At 37.7% G+C, this 17,114-nt stretch overlaps 1 protein-coding gene across 17 annotated transcripts in view; it reads right to left on the bottom strand.

Annotated features, from left to right (window-relative positions):
- LOC125454128 (R3H domain-containing protein 1-like) overlaps positions 1–17,114 on the bottom strand; it is a 164,923-nt gene that overhangs the window by 117,228 nt on the left and 30,581 nt on the right. For all 17 annotated transcript variants that reach the window (XM_059647415.1, XM_059647412.1, XM_059647411.1 and 14 more), the window contains exons 2-3: positions 12,982–13,180; positions 7,089–7,298 (exon numbers count right to left, since the gene is read on the bottom strand). In XM_059647415.1, coding sequence (XP_059503398.1) covers positions 7,089–7,259 — 171 coding nt within the window. In that variant the 5' untranslated portion in view covers positions 7,260–7,298; positions 12,982–13,180. The remainder of the gene's footprint in view (positions 1–7,088; positions 7,299–12,981; positions 13,181–17,114) is intronic.

Here is a 17,114-nt window from a genome sequence, read left to right as displayed (position 1 = left end):
AAATAGAGTCAAGAAATAGGATTCAACAATCCAAAAATCTACATCTCAACTCGATAGGTTGTATTATGGAGCTAAGTCAGCCAAATTTCCTCATCTCTTTTTGCTTCTCGTAGGATAACACAGTATTCAATTTCAGTACACGTTAGGCAGAATAAATGACTAACTAAACCAAAAAAGTACACAACTGAGCTGTTCTGATAAGTAAAGGTCTACTATCCAGGTGTAAAGAAATCAAATATTTAGGGCCCTCAATGTAAAATTTGTCCACGGCACAGTAAGTTCTCCCTTTAACTACAAGTGATCACGAATTCCAAGTTGCTAAGGTAATCAGGGATCAAAGTGACATAACAAAAACATCAGAGAGTTCAATAAAATTATCTTCAGAATCTGGTATGAATGCTGCTGTAAAATTTACAATATGCTTAAGTTACTGAGCTCTAAATATGCAAAAATATAGTTGATCTGTTTAATGTTTTTTGCTGACTAACTTCAAGAAAAGCAATTTAACAAAACATACTTGCTGAATCTAGGTCTTATTAATATATTAAAATGAACTGTTTCAATAATGAAAGGAGAAATCTTCTCATTGTTTAATGTAATTTTGAATTGCGTTATCCATGAATTCTCCACATTTGTAATCTTACGTCAAACAAGTTTGATACATTTTAACCCAGGAGTGTAATCACAAGATTTTTGACACTGAAATTTATCTAGCATACTCAGCACTCAAAACAACCACTCTATCTCCAACTCATTCAACATAAAATTCTATTTTAGTTCAAACAATTCAATTAATTCAACCACCCTGTCCTGAGAGATATGAAATTGTCTAATTCTGATCTTCTGAGCATCCCCAATTTCCACAACTTGTAGCATAGATCCAAACCCTGATATTCAATTCATAAACCTCTTCAACTCCAAACCTTCCTATCCATTTTTAAAGGCACTGCTTTAAATTTCTGTTCCCAAAATCTCCTCAGCCACGTGGTGTCATATGTTTTGAAATGCCTGTTACCAACGCTTCTGGTCATTTTATGTTAGAGGTGTTATGTAAATACAAGTAGTTATTGCTTTTCAATGTTCCTTTTGCCCTCACTACTCAGATGACCACTCTTTACATTGATCAATCATTCATTCACTTCAATCCTTTCATTCATCTTTAGAATGCTGTTCCCCAGACATAACTGGAGGGTAGGTCATCAAGAATATGCAAGACTGAGTTAAGACAGATTTTCAACTAAAGGAGTTAAAGATTACTGGAGAAGGCAGGAAAGTGCAGTTAGGGCCACTATCAAATTAGCCTTGATATTATCAAAATGACAGACCAAGCTCAATGTAACAAACGATTTATTCCTGCTCCTATCTTTTTATTATCCATGATCAAACTGGCTTTTTGAAGACAGGTTTGTACTGATGCTCCCTTTGGATTCAGAAGTTGGTTTTCAGGAACCGGTGATAACAATTTCTCCCTAGTTTGAATGCATGCAAGGCCATACACAATAAAATGAAAAAAAATTGAAATGGGCTTGAATATTTCTAAGAAGTGTATAGGTATACTGACTAGGTCACTGCTGTTATTATACAGATGGCTGTTCATTTCTTGAAAATACTTGAATCATTAGCCTTACAAGCTTCCTGTCGTTGTAGTATATGTCCTTATTTTTAAGTAGTCAATAAAATTCATCCTACCCTTATTTTTAAATTATGCACAATTGTACAGTACAGTAATTACTGGTTCAGAGTCGTCATTTTTCCATTTGGCCAATATATCTTCATGTGGAAAAGACATGTTCAAACCCAGAAATTGAGTTATACTAACTACCTCACTAAAAGAAACTGACAAAAGATCCAAAATACAAAAAGAATTATCTCTCTTTTCACTGCTTTTGACATGGGACCTAGGCATTGCTGCCCAGGCCCACATCTGATACCCATCCCTAATTGTTCTTTCACTGAATAACTCCAGGGTGCAGCGAGGAGCTAAACACAATGCTGTTCGTCTGGAATTCCCAATTCTATATCGGGGAAGTCAAGTGGAGGCTTGGGGCCCCTCGGTGGAACATCTACGCTCTGTTCACACCAAACAATGCACTTCCCAGTTGCAAACCAGTTCAATACCCCCTCCCACTCCTTGGATGACATGTCCATCCTGGGCCTCCTGCAGTGCCACAACGATGCCACCTGAAGGTTGCAGGAACAGCAACTCATATTCCACTTGGGAACCCTGCAGCCCAATGGTATCAACGTGGACTTCACAAGTTTCAAAATCTCCCCTCCCCTGAATCCATCCCAAAACCAGCCCAGCTCGTACCCACCTCCCTAACCTGTCCTCTGACCTATCCACTCCTCCCGCCTCAAGCCTCATCCTGGTCCCTTGGCCTGTTTGTCCTCTTGTCTCCCTAACTCGACACCTACACTCACCTTCACTGGCTCCAACCCTGCCTCCTTGACCTGTCTGTCACCTCTCCTTTTATCCAACTTCTATCTGCCTCCGCCTTTCTCACTATTTATTTCAGAATCCCCTTCCCCTCCCCCATTTCTGAAGAAGGGTCGAGACCTGAAACATGAGCTTTCCAGCTCCTCTGCTGCTTGGCCTGCTGGGTTCATCCAGCTCTACACCTTGTTTGTCTCAGATTCTCCAGCATTATGGCAAGTTTCCTTGCTATAACAGCCAATAGCAAACCAAATGGGGTTTTATGGCAGTTGAACACAGCTTTAAGGTGATTATTAACAGAGCCACTTACAATTCTAGATTTTGTTGATTGATTTTAAATTTGATCAGCTGCCAAGGTGGGATTTAAACAGATGTTCTCAAGGGATTACAACCTAGGCTGCTGGATTATTAGTTCATTGACAATGCCACACCAGTACCATTCCCTGATGCATAACAGGTGTGCATAATCTACTGCAGCTCAGAAGTTTTAATTTTTTAAAAATGGTGGAAATCTTGATCTTACTACACCAATGTCAATACATGCACTGTCTGCAGGCACGAGATGCAAGCTGTTAAAGTTACAAATATTTACTTGCAAAACATGTCACATTTCTGTTTTGGTCAAGAGACGCTAGGGGAGGCAGTCCAGTGAAGATTCACTTGGCTAATATCAGGACTGCCTTATGGGGAGAGGCTGAGTAGATTGCATCTGTGATCACTGGAATAAAGAAGAATGAGAGGCAATCTTATTGAAGCATAAAGATTCTTGGGGGGGTCTTGACTGGGTAGATGCAATAAAGTTGTTGTCCCTTGTGGGACAGTCTGGGACCAGGTAGTATAATCTCAGAATAAGAGGTTGCACGTACAAGGCAAAGGCAGAGATGATGAGGAATTTCTTCTTTCAAAGGGTATTCAATCTGTGGAATTTATTACCGCAGAGGGCTGTTGAAGCTAGATATTAAGTATACTCAAGGCTGAGGTATTAAGGGAATCAAACAAAGCTGACAACAGAGAACTTGAAGAATATAAAGTAAGCAGGAAACGACAAAAAGCTAAAAAAAGGGGCTATGAAATGTCCTTGGCAAACAGGATTAAGGAAAATCCCAATGTTATATATGCATATAACATGCAGGAATGTAGCTAGGCAAAAGGGGGAGGTCCACTCAAGGACAAGGGAGAAGGACATGTAAACAGGGGTATGTTAATATTCTAAGGGATGTCAAAGAGTGGGTGTTGGGGACTTTGAAAAGCATTAAAGTCAATTAACTCCCAGAACTTGAGATCTATCCCAGAATAGTGGGGAAGGGAGAAAATTGCTGGGGCCTTATGTGAAATATTTGTACCTTTAGTCACAGGATCGATCCCAGAAGACTAGAGGAGAGCCAAAGTTTTCTCTTTGAGGAGGTCAGCTGGAATAATGCAGGAAGTTACAGGCTGGTGAGCCTTACATCTTTGATTGGCAAATTATTGGAGGACAAGATTTTTGGAGACATGAGTTTCTCACATTTTGCAAAAATGCAGAGTTATTAGCGATGGTCTGCATGGTTTTGTGCAGAGTAGATCATATTGCAACTTTGATTGAGATTTTTGAGGAAGTGACAAAGATGACTGATGCGGGCAGACAGTTGATATTTTCTGCATAGAATTTAGAATGGCTTTTGACAAGGTCCATCATGGCAGGCTGACAGAGAAGGTGAAGTCATACGAGATCTGCAGTGAGCCATTTGTAGATAGATACAGAATTGGCTTGGTCATAGAAGACAGAGTAGCACTGCACGGGTGCCTGTCTGACCGGACATCCAAAAGGTGTTCCAAAGGGATCAGTGCTGAAACCCCTATTGTTTGTAATGTTGATTTGGCATCCTAATTAGTGAATTTGTAGATAACAAAGAGTAGGGAGCTGTGGAGAGTGAGGAGGATTGCCAGAACATCAAGAGGTTGGAAAATTGAGCAGATAAATGGAGAGTGAGGCATTTTGAAAGATCTAATGTAGGAGGGAAATGGCAGAACCCTTAGAAGCATTAGCATATATAGGGGTCTTGACATACAGGTCACAGTTCCCTAAAGGCCACACAAATGGATAAAGTGGTCAAGAATGTAAAGTTGCCTTCAATGGTTGAGGCAGAATATAAAAATTAAAGCATAGAGTATAAAAATATTAGAGAGGTGGAGATTTCAGACAGGGTACAGAAAAGGTTTACTGGGATATTGCCTGGTTTGGAGGGTATTAGCTCTGAGGAGAGAGTGGACAAACGTGGTTTGTTCTCACTTGAATAGAGGTTGAGGAGGCAACCCGAAAGTAGTATACAAAAATTATCTTAGGCATAGAGTGAATTGATATTTGGTGTCCTTTGCCCGGAGTAGAAATGTCAATTACTGGAGGACACAGGTTTAACATAAAAGGTGGGAAGTTTAAAGGATATGAGAGAGGCAAGTTTCTGTTTTGAAACAGAGGGTGGCAAGCACCTGGAATGTGCTGCTGGAAGAGGTAGCTGAAGTAGATACAAAAGCAACGTTTTAAAGGCACCCAACAGTACGTGAATAAGCATGGAATAGAGGGATACCACTGCATAGGTGTACAAGGTTTTTAGTTTCGAAAAGCGTCATGCGTTCGGGCAGACTTGGTAGGTTGAACGGCCTGTTCCTGTGCTGTGCTGTTCTTTGCGCAAAGTTCAAAGGGCAAAAGCAAAATGGAATTATGGATTATCAATTTAACTATAATCTCATTGAATGGTGGAGCAGACTGGACGGGCTGGAAGAATTCAGAAGTAAGCGCATCTCCTCTGCTCTTCTTGGTGAGCACATTAAAGATGTATTTAGATGAGCACTTGAAATTCCATAGCACACAAAGCTATTTAAAAATAGCTAGATGCTTGATGACTGGTGCGAAATGATAGGCTGAAGGGCTTTTTAATATGCTGTGGAAACTAATACTGAAGAGGACAAAAATGATCCACCAGTTGACAGTAGTAAAGGTATTCACATTTAAATGTAAAAGAAAATTGCAAGTTGGGAAACTTCAAGGTTTTTTTAATCTCACCTGGTGCCTTTCTTTCCCCCCTTTATTCATTCACGGGATGTGGACGTCACTGGCCTAGCCAGCATTTATTACTCATCCCTAATTGCCCAGAGGGCTGTTAAGAGTCAACCACATTGCTCTGGATCTGGAGTCACATATAGGCCAGACCTAGTAAGGATGGCAGTTTTCTTCCGTGAAGGACATTACTGAGTCAAGTGGGTTTTTGCAACAAATCGACAATGGATTCATGGTCATCATCAGATTCTTAATCCTAGACATTTATTGAATTCAAATTCCACCACCTGCTGTGGCAGGATTTGAACCTGTGTCCCCAGAAAATTGTCTGGGTCTCTGGATTAACTGTCCAGTGGTAATATCACTAGGTCATCACCTCCAACATGCTATCGAAGTCTCCTGTAAGGCTCTCTTTGACATCCTCCTATTTCTCATCTATATTTTGCTTCAAAGCAAACATCAGGTTCGATATGTATGTTAACAGCACCCAGTTCCATCTCATCATCATTTCTCTTCGTCCCCCCACTGATTGTAGTGTTGACCAACTTCTTGTCCCAGATCCATTCTGACTGACTCCAAAAAAAAAATCAAGATCCAAAATATTTCTTTGGCCCTTCCATAATTTCATGCACTCACCACTGATTTTGTGCCCTTTGCTAACATCCATGCCAACCTGAAATGGACATGGCAAACTCAGTATCCTGGCTGATCCTGAGTTCTCCATGAACTATTAGAACACATTTGAAATCATAAATAAAAAAAATTAAACACTCAGGGATAATGTGGTAAAAGCAGTGCCCAGAGGGTTCAATGTGCAATGTGCCTGGCTTAATAACACAACTGTCCCCTTGTTACATTTTAAATGTCTAAAAGATTTTAATGGTTAAACTTCACTAAGCTTTGCACATTTGAACAAGGATTGTGCAGATACTAGCGTCTTCTGATATAATGCACAGTCACAGATACAGAGGTACAACAGATTATAAGAAAAAGGCACATGCACAATTATACACTGACCTTCTGACTGGGCCAGCCTTCTCGTAAATTACATGCTTGTTTACAAATCCATTCAACGTCCTTTGTTTATCTACTTTCCAGTTGAATCTTGAATATCAATGTAATTCCTGTCTCAACCTGTCATAGGCAGTAAAATTCATAGCCCCGAAAATAATTCTCTCTTGGTCCGTGTTCTAAATCTTTTTAACCTAACCTTGTGCTGTGTCTAACTAATTTTTTATGCTCCGAATTAAAAAGGATACCTCATTCTCAGCAGCTAACATTGTTAAACTCCATCTGAGAAAATAACATAAATGTGGTAAATATGTTTTTGTCAAATGTCACTGCCCAACTATACAGTATAGCAGCCATGTGTTGCAAACGTGCAAGTGAGTTGCATTGAAACATTTGATAGTGAGCCTGAGAAACATGTTAAGACTACTCAAAATTTGTTAATTGAAAACAGACTCCAAACAAATCATTTTCAAAATGTCATTAGAGGCAAAACTTATTTTACAAATATATAGTGCATGTCAACATGCAACTACTTGATACTCACACCAAAACTCAAACAGTTGACCTAAACTGTAGGAGTCAGTTATCCATATGTTTAACAGCGCTTACCTGAGAGTCAATTCTGTTATCCATACAATTTTCATTCTTTTCTCCTGCCTTTGGCTCATTGCTTTCTGATTTTACCAGATTTTCTGATAATGATGACTGTTTAAGGAATTTTTCTTTCGCCCTCATTGCTTCAGCTTCTTCTTTTATAAGGCCAGTATCAGACATGCTCATTAGATAAGTTTACTGTGCATTCTACTGAAAATATGGAACCTGCAAGGTACACAACACCAGCTTCAGGTTACAGAACAAATTTTCCTCCTAGGTTAAATTTTTTTCTACAAATCTCAAATATGGGCAGTTATGATACTGCAAAATTACTGTTAAGTAGTGCACTCAAAATTTAATTCAGCAACCTCAATACAATTATTTGAGAAAGCAAAAATATAAAAATAATTTTGTAGAAATTGGATTTTCAAAACATATTTAATAACATATCAAACCAACAGAGATTTGTATCACTGATACAAATGAATGATGACTGTTGTAAAGAGACAGTGGCAGGACAAGAGTTTGACACAAGATAGCAGTCATCAAAAATTCTGTTGCCTATCAAATCAACACAATGCTCACTATTGCTCTTCGCAGTCACAGGAATACATTTGGGTAGAGACAGCATAATAATAAATTTGTTGACTGTATAACAGTAGATAGTAATATCAAACATGAAGTCAACTGTAATAGAATTCAGAAAGATAGATGAGTTACTAAATTGAACAGTTCGATGTCAGATGGAATTTAATGCTGAGAAATAGGACATGAAGTATTTTGGGAAGATGAATAATGAGAAGACATTCACCAAAGGGAAAAATTGAAAAGCAGTGAAACAACAGTGACTGAGGGACTCAAAAATAAAAATTGCGCAAGTGAATGAAGCTTAAAAAAAAAGAGAGTTTGGTACAACGGATTTATTAAACAAGGAACATTAAGGCAAAAGCCAAAGATAACGTAAAGTTGCGCAAACTCTCAGTAATTTCAGATTTACTAAAGCATCCAACTCTAGATACAATTAATGAACGAGCCAGACAGCATCAGAAATATTTTAATAAGATGAAGTCAAGGATGAGAGGTTTTCATACTGAGGGTACTACAAAAAGCTAACTTGTTACTTAAACAAGACTTGTGGGATGGAAATTGTGTCACAAATTACAAGGTCAACAGCAAATGATAACTTGCATTTTAACAGCTGATCAAATTGACTAGTCCAAGACATCAGGATGATCCCAGATTGGAATACAGTAGCTCATCACAACCATGGTTGCAGAGGCACATTGCAACTGGTGATAGCACCTCAGTAGCCCAAATAATTAAAAGTACTATGAGGATATGGTCAAGCTGAGTTCATTTTTCCATAGTAACGTAGCTTGCAAGACCTTGAATTGGCTGTGGAGCTCAAGCCCAGTATAATTATTGGCACCTTCCTCAACTTGCAAAGACAGGAGGTTAGGAAAGAGGGCTGTATAAAAAGACCTAATCAAGAAAATGAAACATTCCAATGAAATAATATTTAACACTAGGGTCTTTCATGTATTTTTTGAATGTTATGTACATATGGATAAACATTACTACAAAATGTGTTTTATGTTACCCAGTTGTTATAATTAACTTAAATTTTCTTAAGCTATTTGATTGAAATTCCATATGTAGGCCTGCTTCAAGAGAGGATTCTGGAATTTTGACTACGAGACCCCAGGTGACATCATGACCCAATCTGGGAGCTTTTGAACGAAGTCTTGGATGTTTTCAAAGTTACCCTATGGTTTTAAAAAGAAAAATAGCTGAATAGGAAGTTTTTTTTAAATATACAAGCGGCATGAGAGAGAAAAAGAACTTGCAACTCAGGATTTATTACTCTCTCTGAACTTGCTTCCACAGACAACCTTTCTGATTATGCACGTATTGAACACGGAGTGATAACAGGGGAAGAAGTGTGACAGGACAATGATCCAGTGTTCTCACGCAAGAGGTGACTATTAAGTGACACCAGCTACGAACAAAGCAGCTGTCAGTTAACTCAATTTCCTCTAACTGTCACCTTTAATACCAATCGTGATGTGGAGAAATTCAATTGTACAAGCAATAACACAGCAAAGGTTACAACCAGAGGCTGGCTTGAAGAGGTAATGTGCTCACATCCAGCAACAGTGTCAGCAGTTTCTGCACCATCCCTGAAGATCTTTACTGTAACACAAGACTTAGCCTTACAAAACTCAGAATATGGGAACCAAAAAGTGGAAAGGCTGTTTGATTATGTGTTCATCCAGACAATCCACAACTAGTCTTAAAATCTTAATCTTTGTTTTTAGGCGTGCACAGATAATTACTCCTTTTCAGAAAGAGATATTGTTTCTCTTTCTCTGTACAGAAGTAGTCATTTGCAAAACCTATACACTGGCTACAAAGTATTGTCAGGTGTCCTGCGAGTGCAAAAGTTGTTGATGTCATTAGTCGTCAAAAAAATAAATAAATAAAAATCGGTATAATGGCAGCAGCTCATTTACCATAAACTGATAGCATTCTATCAATAATTTACCATTTTACCCACTGCCGACTGAACTATTTGTGTTATACACATTTATTATCATCACTTATTCCGATATGGTTGACAGAATTTTTTTCTTGGATGACTGATCAGATGCTGTCAATTTCCTCTATTTGCAGCTACTATTACTGAGAAGAAGAGTTTTTTTTGTTGGTGGTTTCCTACTTACAACATTTTTAGATGAGTTAAGAGAAAGAAATAATCTGCTCAGCCCATAAAGCAAGTGGACAATACACCACGAAATCCTCCAGAAAAAAATTAAACACTCATATGTGTAAACTGAAAGGATTTTTTAAAAAATGACCACGTTTGAAGAGTCCAGATGATTTTTAAGCATCTGGATTGAGAGTGCCAATTGATGTCAATGATATGACCTTGGTATTGGATAAGGTTTCAACAAAGGGAGGAGAAATGAAAGAGCACTGACTTAAGGCAAGAAACAAAAGACTGGGAGATAAAGGGAATATTTTGTCAGTGGTACTTTACAAGTGGCATTCTCCAAGGTATCTGCACTTGATTTCAGTTCTTAACCAACTACATGAATGAGCCAAAGGGAAAGTTAACTGGATTCCAAAGTTTGCAGGTGATTAGAAAGCATGATAAATAATATTAATGGAAACAGCAAGTTACAAAAGGTGACATTCTTAGACTGGGTGAGTAAATGGGTAAAATTATGGGATATGTCAATGTGGAGAAAAATAATGTACTTTCTAAATGGCGAGAGTTTAGGCCCTGCCTAAAAGCAAATGACTTAGATAAGTATACATAAATGATTAAAAGCTGCAATCCAGCTGTTCAGCAAGTAATAAAAAGACAAATCTACTTTTTAAAAAGTAAGAAACTCATTCACAGGATGTTGATATATTGGTAGAGAGTCACTTCTTTGAACCATTAAAATCCATTTGGTACAGTTCACATCATTGCCTGCCAACGCACGAACAGAAGTTCTGATGTCATCACTGTGCACTCTCAGCACACTGTAACAGGAAGTTTCTGTGACTGTTCCCAGAGCACTGAAAAAGGATATCTGATGTCAGTGTCTGTGCACACTACTACTTACCACTTGCTAGCCATTGCCTCACTCCACTTACTACGTTGTTCGCAGCTACACTCAGGGCTTTGAAGGCTTTGCTGCGTCAATGGCATGCACTATAAATGTAAACACTGTAAATGTGAGCTTTTAAAAAAAATTAATCAAGGCAAATTTGTAAACTTTCCAATGCAGCAAATCAGATATGGGCTGTGTGGTTCTCTGGTGAATCTGGATTGGCATGCATGGAAAATTTTCAAAAAACAGGCAGCTCAGTGACGTCGCAGATACTGTGGGTACGTGGTGAGTGCGTGCACTCTCTTGCAATTGCAGTGGGAGCAAATACGTGCATATGAGAGTGACATGAGGGAGCATTTTGTTTTCAATGAGCTGATAGTAAACAATGAAATTCTTATTAGTCCATATGGCTGACTTGCAGCCTTTTTAAAATTAAGATTTTCAAGACTAAGATTTTATGTGGTAAGGATATTAAGAGGTAAGAAGCAACAGAAAAAATTAAGTCGAGGCACAGATCAGCCAGGATCTACCCGAATGGTTGAACAAACTTGAGAGCACTAACGGCCTACTCTTGATCATGTACTGCCTTTTCTAACATCAAACTGAAATTGCACAAGTTCAATTTAAATTCACATGGTGTAGACCCCTTACCAATACTACAAATATTCATGCAATGAACAATACATTTGGTGCTCGATAAAGCTCGTTTTCTAAAAGCTCAAAACATGATTTATCATTGTAGTTTGAATCATAAGATTTGCAACTTCAAAGACAGTAAGAAAATCACGTAATGAATATTGGTTTATATTTGCACATGGAGAAAGATAACAAAATGCAGAAAGTTGTTGCACTTGATTAGTGCACTCTACTTTAATGCCAAATTTGGCCCATTTGGTTAAACCTAAACTTGTACCTTAATTACAGCCAATTTCCCAAGTCAACTTTTCTGCTTCCTTCTTCTACCAACTGCGCCCTTTTTCTTTCTCCTCGTATATTCATGATCATTATAGATGATTACCTCGCACTACACAAAGATCTACACTGGTTGATTCCATCTTACAAGGGCCTAGAGAGCAAATGCGACAGCCACATTATGAGATGTTGCTGAGCACAATCAGCAAATATGATGAACAGCAAATTAATCTATTTTTGGTGGTGTCTGAGGAGGGAGAAATGTTGGCTGGGATACCAGGAGAACTCACTGCTCTTTCATAGTGCAATGCAATCTTTTATGTCCACCTGAACAGAAAGACAAGTGGAATTTATAATATGGTCTTTCATGTGGCAAAACACATACACCACCACGGGATAGTACAACACATCAACACACAAATACAGTCTACCTGTTGTGTGTTTTCAGCTGAACCTAAACGTGTTATGAACTTCGGCCCATTTAACCATGATATGAAATAAATTTTTGGGGCAGGGCATGCCAGACAGTGACAGAGAGACAGAGAAAAAAATGGTTCCAACTACGAAATGTGAGAAGAAAAAAAAACTGTTATCCAATGTGCACTGCAATACCAAAACCAAAGCACAGTTCTGGGTTTAGGATTGCAACAAAAATGATCTCTGGCTTGCATGCAATGATGAGAACAGATCTGATACTTCATGTTGGGATCTGTGAGAGGCATGATATTCCAATCCCAAAGATTATTCAAGGCAAAGAAAACAAAAACAAACAATAACGTCTGAGGCTTTGGGGATATATAAAACAAGCAATAATCCACATGAATCCAGGTGGCAAGAGTTAGGTTGAAAGCAATGTAAAGACTCAAGTTAAAAACTATATCAAGAAAAGGATTAAATTGCAGAAGAGAATTCCAGAGTATTGGCTGATTTCTTTAAAATGAATCAAGGACTTGTGAGGAAAAGAAAAACAATGGCTGTATACAAAACAGTATTAATAACAGAATTAGACCATTTTAATAATGGTAATATCAAAGCTCAAGCCAGAGTCCTGTAAGCCAGAAGGGGGTTGGAGAGTAATTTTTAACAGAACTGCTGAGTGTGCAATGCCCTTCCCAATTGAGGACAGACTGCTTCACTTACAAAGGGAGAACTGCCCAAGGATGGAAATGAGAATGCATGGGGCAACTGTCTTTCTTCAATTCCAAAGTATAAAACAGACAAAATGATGAAGAATAAAATCCACTTGAGGTGCTATTTAATTTCTTTTACAACAATTAACCTATGTTTGTTTTATCCTTCAATACTTAAGAGGTTACATCTAGCAGTTCATTTTTGTTATTCTGTACTAATGAAGTAATATACACTGTGATCTGTAGTTTAGGCTCCAAATTTACCTTCAGCCTTTGATAGTTATGTTTCTGTGGCAATGAGGTAATAAACCAAGCCAAGATTTGCCCTTAGTGCTGCTGATCAGGAGGTCAACTGTACTGAGCCTGCTGGAAGTTGACAAGAGGAGTCCCATGTCCTTATCACCAGTGTGGAGCCCTGGTCTGAATAGGTCTTCCACCAATGAAGTAAATCATTCCCAAACACCTAAAAAGGAAGAAATATACTATATTAACATAAAAATATTAATCCAAGATACTTTAAAATGTTAAATTCAACAGAAAATATTGAAGCTAGATTCTTTTAGACATGTCAACAACCAGCCAAAAATAATCCTTCAAGAATGAACTTCTCTTCTATGCCTATATATGAAGTTAAGGGAAGCCTACACACATCTGACATACAACAATATTTGCTCATTAGGACCAAAAAGGATGATTTAAAAATTGCTGAATCACTGAGCAAGAAAGTATCAATTTAAACAAAAAAGCACACAGAGTCTGATTCAAACCTAAGTACACAAAAACATTTTTCAAAAATCAGAGAATTTTCTTTCTGGGAACTGATAATCTTCTGTGAAACACAAGAAGAAAAGCATGTAACAACTGTGATGCAAGGTGTGACAGATTTAAGTAATTTAACAACTGTTTGCATTTTTGAATTTTGGACCGGCAGTATATGGGTTTTGTGTGCGTCTGAAGGAGTTTAATGATCAACTTGCAAGTTGCTCTGCAGCCGCAATGATTAAGAAGAAAAGAAACAAACAATCAAATCTGTACTTGAGATAGATTGCCTCAAGCACGAAGCAGTTTTAAGTATATTGTGACAGTCTCAAATAAACAGTTATACTTTGGGGTTTCAGATAAAAAACAAAATTGCCATTTTTTCAGAGCCCATGAGGAAAAAAACACCACAGGATGAAAAATAAAATGTTTTAACTCCAGCTTCGGTAGTTTGCAGGTATTTGGCCAAACCTGGATATATAAAAAAGTGGGTGTTTCTCCTGAGAAAGCAAAATAATTTAAGACTGTTACAGAAGAGGTTAGTCTCTGTCAGGAGTTTGGTTTAATAATTAGATGGTAGCCTAATGGTATTATCACTAGACTATTAATTGAGGGACTCACATTTTAATCTCACCATGGCAGATGGTGGAATCTGAACATAGTAATAATCTGTAATTCGGAGTCTAACGATGACCATGAAACTATCGCCAATTGTCAGGAAAAAAAACATCCAGTTCACTCACGCCCTTTTGGGAATGACATAAAATCTGCCACCCTTACCTGATCTGGCCGACATGTGACTCCAGAACCACAGCTTTGTGGTTGGCTCTTAATTGCTCTCTGGGCAATAAATGCTGGTCTGGCCAGTGACACCTGGATCCCATGAATGAATACATTAAAAAAGCTGCATGCCACAAGTGTTTGATTAAAACCCTGAACACATTATGTCAAGCTGAGAAAGCTTCAGCTCACTTATGTGACAAAACATGGAAGAAGTTATCAGATTCTTCTGACCAGGAAATGAGCCACAGCTAAGTCAATCCATTTGAGAGCAAGAGAGGGTGACAGTCTGTGAGGGCGAGAGCAAGAATGCGAATTCTCTCTGTTAGGAGCACAGGAAAAGTAGTGCTTTTCAGGTTAAAGTAATTGTATCTTACAGCGTGTTTCAAAATCTTTAAAATTTTAATCCTCGTTTCTTCTGCGTTACAAACCACTGTCGTATTGCTCAACTCAACTCTGCAGGGCCCAGTGTTTGTGCTTCAGTGAAAGGGCATCGCCTTAAAATCATTATTAGAAGTAACATATATAGCCAGATTTCATTCTGGGATCCGACTTGCCCTATCACAACATCAGTTGGGATCATAAGATCTTCAAAATAATGTTGTCTGTTGTATTCATGAAAATTTGAATATCAATGTGAAAATATTAATACAATTTGCAAATGTAGAGAATTGACAAAGAGTACTGGTGTTCATTGTTGTAGTCAACAAATAAAAATTAAGTAGATAAAATTCACTAATTAAACTCTTAAGGGCCTGGAACATGTACCAGTCACCCCTGCGAATAAAGTAACTTGCTCCATTTTCATCTTGATGTATTACTTCTTCTAAGTATTATTCCATACTGAACAACAAAATTTCTTCTGTGATACAATTCAGAATTCTGCACAGTGACGCTGGACTCATTACTGTGTTAAATACTAAAACAAGAAAAGGAAACATTAAAATGTGCCGAGTAAGATATTTACAGATATCCTTAGTTACAATCCAATTGGATTAAGCGTTTTCAGGTAAAATCGTAAACTAGAGTTAACATCATTTAAAAACTTTGAACTAATCAATAGTTTAAGTCATTTAAAATCCACAATTTTTACTGCAACTGTACATTATCCTTTATATATGCATGTTATCCAAAAGGACATAAAGTGTTAGCCATCTCATTACTCTTTGCTCATTTAAAATTTTTCCTAAATGCTGAAATGGCACAGCCTTTTTCAAGTTTGTCAACATGTGTGTCTTGACAAACTTAGAGCTGTTACTTCCTGTAAGAGAGAATGAAAAGTTAATGTCATAGTTTAGAAATTAGTTGGAAATTATCGTGACAGATTCATCCAGGAATCCGTTCTATTAACTGCCCACATTTTCAACGTGAAATAAAGCCAAAAATAATAATAAAATGAGGTGAAAATTCATTTATAAGTCAGGATTGTCAAAGTTACATCTGAACTAATCACGTCTTATGTTTGTGAAGTTGCACTCAACTGAGCAAAACTTTTGCCTGCAAATTAACAAGCCGTCATTAGCTGATGAGCTAATTGTTCCATAGTTCTACACGTGCTTAAAAGTTGAAGCTGCTCATCAGACTATTGATGAAACATGGGAACAAGTATAGATCATTGAACTTCCAAAGTTTATTCTGCTATTCAAGCAGGTTAATCTAAGGCTTAACTCTAACTTTGTCACATATCCCTTAAGGCTTTGATCAGCCAATCTCCATTCTAAAATTAAGAACTTTTAACTGACACTTACACAACAGGGTTTTAAACTTTAACACCCACTTGGTGAAGATACAGTCATCTGTACATTGCATGTTTTCATAAATGGAAACATGCAAACTGGTTTGCCTTTTCCTCAACAGTGATTACACTTCAAAATTACATTAATGGCTCTATGTTAATATCCCTTGATATGAAAGATGTCACATAAAACAGTCTTGTTTTAAAAAAACTCCACTGTTTCAGACTCCTCAACAAGCAGAATGTGTTTCTCTGAATTTGGCTTTTCTGTTTCTGTTACTTAGAATTAAATGACAGTTGTCTTTTCCCCAGGATGGATACTGCAAAACTAGGGAGCACATTTTCAAGGTGACAGGGGAGAGATTTAAAAAAAAAGACATGAGGAGCAAATTTTTTTAGTTTACACAGAGGGTGGTTTGCGAGTGGAATGAACGTCCTGAGGAAGTGGTAAACGTGGGTACAATTTACAACGTGTGAAGGACAGTTGGATAAACACATGAAAAGGAAAAGGTTTGGGTGGATATAGGCCAGGTGTTCAGCTTGGACTGGTCGGACCGAAGGGTCTGGTTCCATGCTGTTTGATTACGTTGAAAACAGGATGGCTTTCTATCATCACAATGAAGCATGTTATAAATACATGGCCAACTGATGATTTTACTATCAATATCAAGTTTTCTCATGATCAAGAGTCAAAATATTTTGATTGCCCATGTTTAAACCTATAAACCTGAAAGTGAGATAAGGACTAGCATGACATACTACATGTTATAAAATTGTCAATTACCAATTAACACTATTCCCTTAATATACCATCGGTTCTACAACAGACAGGAATCAATGGATGGCTTGGTTTCCATCAACTTTACTATAAACTTCAGCACTTCCTCCCACCACTGGCATGGAAACCAATAAATTTGTGCAAAGTTGTGTCAGTGTTTTTGGGTCATTCTTTGAAAAAAAAAATTGAATCATGAGTTATTATTCCTAATTATTTCCTCCGAAACATTTCCAAATGTATTGCAAGAACACATGCAAAACATCGTGAAGAAATGATGCTGATTGAATGCAAACTGCACATTTTATGACAAACTGCTGGGGTATCTGCATGTGTGGAAAGAAAGCA

Source organism: Stegostoma tigrinum, chromosome 7 (genome assembly GCF_030684315.1).
Source record: "Stegostoma tigrinum isolate sSteTig4 chromosome 7, sSteTig4.hap1, whole genome shotgun sequence".
Lineage (NCBI taxonomy): Eukaryota > Metazoa > Chordata > Chondrichthyes > Orectolobiformes > Stegostomatidae > Stegostoma > Stegostoma tigrinum.
The sequence above is the reverse complement of the archived record's forward strand: the minus strand, read 5'-3'. Positions and strand labels throughout refer to the sequence as shown.